At 38.9% G+C, this 10,442-nt stretch overlaps 1 protein-coding gene across 7 annotated transcripts in view; it reads right to left on the reverse strand.

The window, feature by feature from the left end:
• Window positions 1-10,201, reverse strand: part of galnt13 (UDP-N-acetyl-alpha-D-galactosamine:polypeptide N-acetylgalactosaminyltransferase 13) — a 128,202-nt gene extending 118,001 nt beyond the window's left edge. For all 7 annotated transcript variants that reach the window (XM_062069988.1, XM_062069986.1, XM_062069984.1 and 4 more), the window contains exons 1-2: window positions 9,912-10,201; window positions 336-627 (exon numbers count right to left, since the gene is read on the reverse strand). In XM_062069988.1, the coding sequence (XP_061925972.1) occupies window positions 336-477 (142 nt within the window). In that variant the 5' untranslated portion in view covers window positions 478-627; window positions 9,912-10,201. The remainder of the gene's footprint in view (window positions 1-335; window positions 628-9,911) is intronic.
• Window positions 10,202-10,442: the final 241 nt, after the last annotated feature.

Genomic DNA, 10,442 nt, shown 5'->3' on the forward strand with positions numbered 1-10,442 from the left:
GTAGTAGCCCGTCTGTGTGGGCACCCCAGCTGTAGGGTAATGGTGAGCAACAAAGCAGTCATGTAACAATTGTTAGCAGCTAAATAGCAATTAATTAATAATATTCAATAGACATATTCAGGTTATTCTTATATTTGGGTACAGTAGTAAATTGTTGAAATGCAAACACTATAAACCTGTTATCTATTGAGGGCTATTTAACAGTGTGAAATGCAGCCCAGTTAATGTCAGCTCTTAAAGAGCCAGGGAAAAGGCCAAGTGGCGTACAAATGGCAGACAGAGTTCACTGCCTACTTCATTTCCATCAATCTCTTTGCAAGACTGTGTGAACTCACCGCGTAGGGCAGGAAGGAGCGAGCGGTCCTTCCTGTCGTCACATTTGTTACACTCGCTGAAGTAGAGCAGCAAGAAGACATCCACCAGCACCCAAACTAAAGAGGTGGTCAACACCACCTTGCAGTAGACAAAGCGCCGCATCAAATCCCCGGTATGCCAGCCAACGGGTGTTGTGAGGGGAGCGGTTGTCAAACCCCAAACACAGAGGAGAGCTTGGTACGTTGCTGTGATATAAAGATGGAAGGATGAAGGCTGGAGGGGACTGGGCCAGTTTGAGCAGGAGGCATCATGCTGGAGGAGAAACAAATAACACAACAGAAGATAGAAGTCAGAATGTTTCTCTGTCAAGTTTAGTAGGACTTTGCTTAATGTTTAAGAAATGTTTTGTCAAATCATCCTTGCATTTTTATGTTAGTTCATTATTTGTATTAACTTTTCTACTTTTCCTCGCTACATAATGTTAGAGCTGCAGCTATCGAATATTTGAGTTATCGAGTATTCTATCGAATATCGAGATCAATTAATCGAGTAATCGAATAAATCATGTTTTTACTTAATTAGGGTTTAATTATACATGTTAAGATGTGCCCTCAATTATTACGTTTGGCCTAATTGTCTTTTATTTCCTAAACGCCTGTTTTCATTATTGAAGGCTGACATGCACAGCTGAAATGTGTCCGTGGTTGATTGTGCCAATTTGTGTGTGCTAATAAAAACAGGTGCGCTCACAGCCCTATGTACTCGGATAGCATTGTTAGTTTTCAACACCTTTTGGCGGCATTTGATGACTTTGCGGGAGTGAGAAAACACATCCTGGTTATCATAATGAATAACATTTATTTTACTAATACAACTTTCGCGTTTACATTTGATAATAGATGACTTACCTCGCCTCCAGACGTCCCTCAATCCGATGCTTTCTCAAAAGGTGCTACAGTATCGAACTTGTGTTATTGTAGTATGCGAGCTACACTTTGCAATGTTTGCATACTACTGCGTTTTCCTTCCCTTTGTAGTGTGAAGTGTTCCCACACCTTAGACAACTTTTGTCGTTTCTTAATTCCCTCATTTTGCAGCATCTGCCATTGCGAGTTATGTCGGGGAAAAGGTTTTGTAAACTCAAGCGTATTTAAAAGAGCGGTGTTGTGCAGTGTAGGGGGCGTATGGTCTGTGACGTAAACACACTGTGCAATACCTAAACTAGTGGTTCTTAACCTTGTTGGAGGTACCGAACCCCACCAGTTTCATATGCGCATTCACCGAACCCTTCTTTAGTGAAAAATAAATTGTTGTTTTTTTTCAAATTCAAGACAAAGCTATATGTTTTTGGTAACACTTTAGTATGGGGAACATATTCTAAATAACGAAGACTTAATTTAGAGTTATTTGGTTAGGGTTCGGGTCAGGGTTAGAGGGTTAGGGTTATAATAAGGCCATGCCGAATAAGGCATTAATAAGTACTTAATAATGACTAGTTAATAGCCAATATGTTACTAATTTGCATGTTAATAAGCAACTAATTAATGGTGAATATGTTCCCCATACTAAAGTGTAACCATGTTTTTTTTACTGGTGCACAAAATGAACCGTGCATGAACATAACCTTGTTCAAACAACAAAACCAACACAGTGCATAAACTCACAACAAATTACACACCTGCAAATCAGTCAAATGTTGCCGTATCCGTAATACGCCGATAGGGAGAAGTTTGTATTTACACGATGAGTCGGGTGTGTTTTGACCTCCGCCGAACCCCAGAGGCCGACTCACCGAACCCCTAGGGTTCAATCGAACCCAGGTTAAGAACCACTGACCTAAACAGTCCGTGCGACATGTGAACTTTGACTACTGTTTACTAGTGCCGTAAAAACAAACTTAACGACGCCTCGAGGCAGCGAAAATTCCTCGAATATATTTTGTAATCGAAATAATAGTTACTCGAGGAATCGTTTCAGCTCTACATAATGTATTCCTTTTTAATCTATTCCTAATTTTTTTATGTTTTTTTTTTTCAGTTTATTTTATTCCTACAATGTGCTACATAGGTCAATAAAAAATCTGAAATCCACAAATGGCCCATGGGCCACACTTTGAATACCATTGGTTTACATATTTCACCAGATGGGCAAACAGTTGCCAAACAACAGAGGAGTTCAATATCTGTCTTCAAATTCTTGCACTTATGGAAGTGATAAAGCTTGGGTTGTTTCTGGAGGTTTTCTGCGTTGGTACTGGTAAAGTACCATCTTGATCTTGGAAGTATAATCACATCCGATGGAAATGTGGCAACATAAGGGGTTACATTTATATAGCGCTTTTCTAGACACTCACAGCGCTTCACAGAGAACTGAGAATCCAGACACACTTTCATGGTGGTGAGCTACATTTGTAGCCACAGCTGCCCTAACTAAGGAAGACTGACAGAAGTGTGGCTGCCAAACCACCAAACATTCACTCACATACACCAGTAAAGTGTCTTGCCCATGGACACAACGGCCTATAGAATATAACATGTAGCCATGTTCGGCTGGCGGTGGAATATCCAAGACGCTAAAAGTCAAGCTCTTCACTTCTGTAGTACTTCCTACAGCACTCTATGCCAGCGAGAATTGGAAAATAACAGTACGAATGAGGAAAAAACCTGGATGCCTTCCAACAACGTTGTCTAAGAAAAATCTTGACGCTCAAATACACTGACCACATCACAAATAAAGAGGTATACAATAAAACTAAAACACAACCACTCATCCAAGACTTAAACACACGTTGGATGAAATTCGCAATGGCATGGTTCCCTGTCGGAGAAGAAGAAGAGGATGTCCAAAACACACGTGGAGAAGAACCTTTCTCAAAGACCTACAAGCTTGAGACTTCAAATTGGCAAGGGCTGAGGAAGTTTTTCATGATCGAACGGAATGGCGTAGACTTTCCGCCCAATGCACTCAACAGTGTGGGAGGAGCTAAGTAAGTAACTAGTGAAGTAACTACATTACACATAAGTCTTAGTGGTAGAACAGAACCGCGAGTTTAGACTATAGTACTAGGGGAAATACGAGCAAGTAGAAACATTTTGCAGTAGTGAATAGAGTTCTTGTGTTGCTGAAAGCTGCTGAAAGCTGCTGTTGCTACAATATTCAAACAAGCAACACACATAACATGATTGTACGCATTCCACGGTGTTGTATGTATTTATGTAAGTTCTCTGAGCTTATGGAGGTGAATCTGCACTCACGCGGCGGATACTTTGCCTTCTGTGAAAAATGGCATCACGAAACTCTTCTGCTGCGTCTTCTCTGGCAAAGCAGGTGTACAGAGCCGTAACTAGGTTTTGACAAATATTGAGGTCAAAAAATGGTGGTCTAAGAGTAACTTTGAAAAGCTGAAATCATGGGTATACCTGCACCATATTAATTAAAAAAAAGTGATTGTCAAAGATGTTAGATAATATAAGGTGATAGTTATACCTCAATTAATGTTTTTATTATTTATACATAATAATATATAATATATATGTACAGTACAGGCCAAACGTTTGGACACACCTTCTCATTCAATGCATTTTCCTTATTTTCATGACTATTTACATTGCAGTTTGTCAGTGAAGGCATCAAAACTATGAATGAACACATGGAGTTATGTACTTGACACAAAAATGTGAAATAACTGAAAACAGGTTTTATATTCTAGTTTCTTCAAAATAGCCACCCTTTGCTCTGATTACTGCTTAGCACACTCCTGGCATTCTCTCCATGAGCTTCAAGAGGTAGTCACCTGAAACGGTTTTCACTTCACAGGTGTCATAGTTGTAATGCCTTCAGTGAAAATCTACAATGTAAATAGTCATGAAAATAAAGAAAACACATTGAAATGAGAAAGTGTGTCCAAACTTTTGGCCTGTACTGTATATATTACACAGGTTTAACCTCATTAAAACATACATTTAAAAACCCTACGGAAATTTTCGCCACATTCGTGTTGCGAACCTAAGACCTACTGCTTTAGAAAGCGAGTACTGATGATGGCCACAGAACCACCAGAAAAGGAAATTGAAAATGTGTGTTCCCATATTATAACCAGTGACAGAGCATGATGTGACCAGGAATAAGTTTGGGGTAAAATTTTATATGAAGCGCCTTGTCATTCAATATTTCAATAATTACCTTTTACTGTCTGCCCTGCAGGATGAATTTGAGGACCAGTCATAGACAATTTAGAGTGAAAGGCAAATTTTATTTTCACTCGCATACAAAACATTTTAACTTGGATTGTTTCCCTGGCTTCGAGACTCTCCCGAACAACAGTGCGGCGAAGACACAACAAACTCCCTTCTAGTCTCTCATGGACACACACCTGTTGTTGTTGACTTTGGACTGACTGACAAGAACACCAAGACTGAGGAACATAGACACGGGGCAGGCTTACACACACACATACCCCACCCTCCATCCAACGCCTTTGGCGTGAATCCCTTAGGGGTGATGGACGGCTGGGCAGCGCCTGAAGAGCTGCAGCCTGACACCGTAGCCCCCACTACCTTCCCTCTGTTGCAAGTCTCGAGTTGTATGTTGTAATATGTATATGTGCTTTGCTATGGAGTTTTTTTTCCCACCCTAGACTGGGCCCCCTTAGGAGCCCAGTCTAGATTGTATTTTTTTACTCATCTTCCCCCAGTGTTTACCTTTTTCCCATCTTTTACGGGGCGCCTTGTGGCGACCCATCAGCGTTCCTGTTCTGTAACCCTGTACACTGTTTGTTTGTCTAATCTTGAACGGGTTTGTGCAGAAAACAATGTTTTGTTGTACTTGTGCAATGACAATAATGACCTACCTACCTACCTACCTTAATGTGCTTCTTCACGCAACAACAACCCCCCACTACGCAGAGTACGTGTTCTACATTTGGGGGCAGGCGCCACCTGCCTGACACAACAACGTTATTATAGCGACAGCGTTTCACATCAATTTCATAAAGGTGAAACCAACATTAGTTACATCAGTATGATTTAATGTTAATGTTATGTTGACAACACATTTATGATCGGATGATCTTTAAAAGTAAAAGTGGACTTAATCGCGTTATGTTGTTGGAGTTGTAGCGGGCTGAGCATGACCAGAAAATGATGTTGTCCTGCGCAAACGATGTGCTACACAAAGTACGTTTGCAGTCAGTCATATCATATTCTTTTTTTCACTTAGAAAAAATACCAAGGACATGACCTTGGGGTCCTCAATGGTAGTTACGGCCATGCAGGTGTGTGGATTTATGATTCATACGCCACAGTTCCACATTTGTGGCCACAAATTAATTACTACAAGACAACCTTTCTATTATTTTTTTATTTTATTTTTTTAAAAATAATAATCTTAGATTGTGCAGGTGGAGCTTGGTTTATGGTTTATGGTTGGTTCCCTGGTTATGAAAGTGCTTCCATATATGAAAAAACGTAATTTTGGTTCGAAAAGGATAGAGTCCCTCGAGAACTGGTAACATACAGCCAGTGTGTGCCACACACTACCACTACCAAGTGTTAGGCAGACTCTGCTATGGGCACACAAAAGGAAGGGAAAGGTAAAAAAGTAAAAAAAAGACTAATTCAAACTCTCAGGAGAGAAGTGGAAAAATCAACAGTCCAAGCCTAAACAATGCTGCAATCATTTTCAAGCATAAAAAGTGTATCTTTGAGCATGTTAAATGATCTATTTTTAACCAAAACATATACAAAATAGATAAGACCAGGGGAAGACTAAGTAGTAAGTAACTAACCAAAAAATGTTGATAGTACACTTTGGGTGTGATTTGATGAAAGTTTGCGTGTATGAGGAAACTGATTACACAACCTATTGAACCAAGACCTAACACAGTGCACTGTATTTTATTTATTGATTAAATGAATAATCCAACATTTTTGTATGGCTCTGTCACTAATTTCCAGTGAAAACATTTTTCAACAGGCTCACAGACAAAAACAAACTTCCTTCAAATAAAAATCACATGTCCTGTACATTTAATGAATAAAGCAATATTTTCTTATGACTATGTCAGTTATTTCAAGGGAAAACATTTTCAACAGGCAAACAGCAAACAAGTAAAGAATATATGTTCTTTAATATCAAGATACATACATAAATAACAACCTTTTTCCAAAACACAATATAGAATGTGAGGTGTAACAGGATAATGCATACATTTATCATTTGTTTTCAAAACGGTTACAAAAAAGTGGAACTCCAAAAATGTACTGTGGGAACCCATTTTTATGACTTGGTGGGGTCCCTGGGACCCCATTTACAAAATTCCTAGTGCCAACACTGATTGGTGCGTGCAAAACAGCAGCAGGCGATCATCAAATATCCCAGGGGCCATAGTTAATTCATTCGCGGACCTTGACTTTGACACGTAGGAGCTAGATTGTGTCATTAACATGCATTATCACGATACGACAATGGTATTAAAAACTCCATCTTTCGCCGCTTATGTCGCACAACCCCATTTTCTAATTGAGATGTATTCATATAATTTTTTCCCCAACAACTTTCTTATTTAGGAAGTGAACTAAATTTGCACAGGTTACAAGTAGAGTTCTACGGTATAACGGTATTAGTATAGTACCGCTATACTAATGACTTATTTTCGGTACTATACCGACTCTGAAAAGTACCGATCCGCCACCCCACCCCCCCTAAAGTCCAGCCCCGGTCGGCAGTGTTTTAGCTACTTCTAAATCACTAATCCTCGCCTCCATGGCGACAAATAAAGTAAGTTTCTTACAAGTATCATCCCTGCAGGATGAGGAATAGCTAAACATGCTTCACTACACGCCGTAGCTCACCGGCATCGAAATGTAAACAAACGCCATTGTTGGATCTACACCTAACATCCACTGTAATGATACCAAGTACAGTAGTGTATCTAGTCGATACTACTATGATTACGTTGATATTTTTGGGCATCACAACATCTTCTTTCATTTTTTTTTAATTTAAATTATGTTTATAAACTCAGGAAATATGTCCCTGGACACATGAGGACTTTGAATATGACCAATGTATGATCCTGGAATGACTTGGTATCGGATTGATACCCAAATGTGTGGTATCATCCAAAAGGAATGTTAAGTATCAAACAACAGAAGAATAAGTGATTATTACATTTTAACAGAAGTGTATATAGATAGAACATGTTAAAAGAGAAAGTAAGCAGATATTAACAGTAAATGAACAAGTAGATTAATAATTCATATTCTACCACTTGTCCTTAATAATTTTGACAAAATAATAGAATGGAAAATGACACAAGGTGTTACTGCATATGTCAGCAGCTAAATTAGGAGCCTTTGTTTGCTTACTTACTAATAAAAGAAAAGTTGTCTTGTATGTTCACTATTTTATTTAAGGACAAACTTGCAATAAGAAACATATGTTTAATGTACCCTAAGATTGTTTGTGGTCCCCTTAATTTACAAAAGTACCGAAAAGTATCAAAATCATTTTGGTACCGGTACCAAAATATTGGTATGGGGACAACGCTAGTTCCTTAATATCAAGATGAATGCATAAATGACAGCCGTTTTCCAAAACACAATATAGAATGTGAGATATAACAACATAATACATACATTTATCATTCGTTTTCCAAATGGTTACAAAAAAGTGGAACCCCAAAAATGTACTGTGGGAACCCCATTTTTATGACTTGAGGGACCCCATCAACAAATTGTCAGTAACAGAAAACTGAGAAGGTGTCGAATTAAATATCAACTTAACTTCCTCTTACTCCTTTTTGGACATGTTAAATTGTGCAAATATACCACGCGATGTTCCTTGATTTATTCATGTAACGTGTTGTCTGAAACAAAGAAATCATAACCATGAATAGATCAGTGTTTTTCAACCACTGTGCCACGGCACATTAGTGTGCCGTGAGATACAGTCTGGTGTGCCGTGGGGGATTATGTAATTTCACCTATTTGGGGTAAAAATATTTTTGGCAAACAAGTAATTATAGTCTGCAAATAATGTGCCGTTGTTGAGTGTCTGTGCTGTCTAGAGCTCAGTAGAGTAACCGTGTAATACTCTTCCATATCAGTAGGTGGCAGCCGGTAGCTAATTTCTTTGTAGATGTCGGAAACACGTCGTGTGAGACGACGAGGGTTTGACGTCGTATCTAATGCTTAAACCAAAAATAAACAAAAGGTGAGTGCCCCTTAGAAAAGGCATTGAAGCTTGGGGAAGGCTATGCAGAACGAAACTAAAACCTAACTGGCTACAAATTAAACAAAAACAGAACGCTGGACGACAGCAAAGACTTACTGTGGAGCAAAGACGGCGTCCACAAAGTGCATCCGAACATGACATGACAATCAACAATGTCCCCCACAAAGAAGGCTAGCCACAAAACAAAGCAGATGTGGAGAATAGTGTTTAAGGAAGACATGAAACTGCTACAGGAAAACACCAACAAAACAGGAAAAGCCACCAAAATAGGAGTGCAAGACAAGAACTAAAACACTACACACAGGAAAACAGCAAAAAAAAACTCCAAGTAAGTCACGGCGTGATGTGACAGGTGGTGACAGTACACATACTTTGAGACAAGAGCTATATTGATGCATGGTTGGTTATGGTTTAAATTCATATCCAACAATTGCGACAACGACTTTTTACTTTATTATTTCTGCTGTTTTTTTCAATGAAAAAAATGTGCCTCGGCTCAGAAAAGGTTGAAAAACACTGGAATAGACAATGCATATTGACACTAATATAAAAAAATATATAGAAAAGTGTTCCCAGCCCTGCCAGGAAAAGGAGGGGATTATGGACTAGAGCAGTGGTTCTCAACCTTTTTTCAGTTGAGAACATTTTTTTAATTCAAGTACCCCCTATTCAGCAAAGCATTTTTGGATGAAAAAAAGAGATAAAAAAGTAAAATACAGCACTATGTCATCAGTTTCTGATTTATTAAATTGTATAACAGTGCAAAATATTGCTCATTTGTTGTGGTCTTTCTTGAACTATTTGGAAAAAAAGACATAAAAATAACTAAAAACTTGTTGAAAAATAAACAAGTGATTCAATTATAAATAAAGATTTCTACACATGGAAGTAATCATCAACTTAAAGTGCCCTCTTTGGGGATTGTAATAGAGATCCATCTGGATTCGTGAACTTAATTCTAAACATTTCTTCACAAAAAAAGAAATCTTTAACAACAATATTTATGGAACATGTCCACAACAAATCTAGCTGTCAACACTGAATATTGCATTGTTGCATTTCTTTTCACAGTTCTTTTTGACAGACATTTGAAAAAAAATCTCACGTACCCCTTGGCATACCTTCAAGTACCCCCAGGGGTACGCGTACCCCCATTTGAGAACCACTGGACTAGAGTATATCCCATTAAGTCCATTAGGCAAATAGACCCCTGCTGTAAACCTCCTCCCCAAAAACACATTTAATGGATAGCACATGATTATGTCAATATACTGTGCCACATTATTTTGTCATTAAATCGGACATGCTGAAACATGGAAGCATGCTGTACATGTGACTAAAAAAAAGGAGATGATATTTACCCAAATAGTGCAGGGAGAAGTCCGCCCTCACGCAAGATAAGAATAAAAGAGTTGAAGTCCATCTCAGAAGACGATAGTAAACAAACCGGTGCGATGTCGTCGCTCACCGTACCTGTTTGGACTCCTGAATACCATCTGTGGTTGCCGCAGTAAGGCGGTAAACACGTGTACTGTCAATACGTGTCCGCTAATTGTTGTAGAGAAATTACCCCGAAACATAACATAACTTGACGTATCGGGAGGGATGCCTCTGAGGAGAGGATGGCGACATGTCGAAGTAGGAGATTCGGTGCAATCTATCCACAGCGCCCGGAGACCTATCTGCGTCTCTGATTGGCCGAAAGTCCCGTCAGTCAAGAAATCCTCTCGAAGAGGCGGGGCTAGAGTCCCAGGCTAGATTACAGTGCAATGTGCACAACATCCATCCATCCATCCATCCATTTCTAGCGCTTATTCCCATGTCATGATTAAATAGAGTATTAAATACAGTCATGATTATAATATACAGTACATAGTATATCATGTTTTTTG

Source organism: Entelurus aequoreus, linkage group LG14, assembly GCF_033978785.1.
Source record: "Entelurus aequoreus isolate RoL-2023_Sb linkage group LG14, RoL_Eaeq_v1.1, whole genome shotgun sequence".
NCBI classification, from domain to species: domain Eukaryota; kingdom Metazoa; phylum Chordata; class Actinopteri; order Syngnathiformes; family Syngnathidae; genus Entelurus; species Entelurus aequoreus.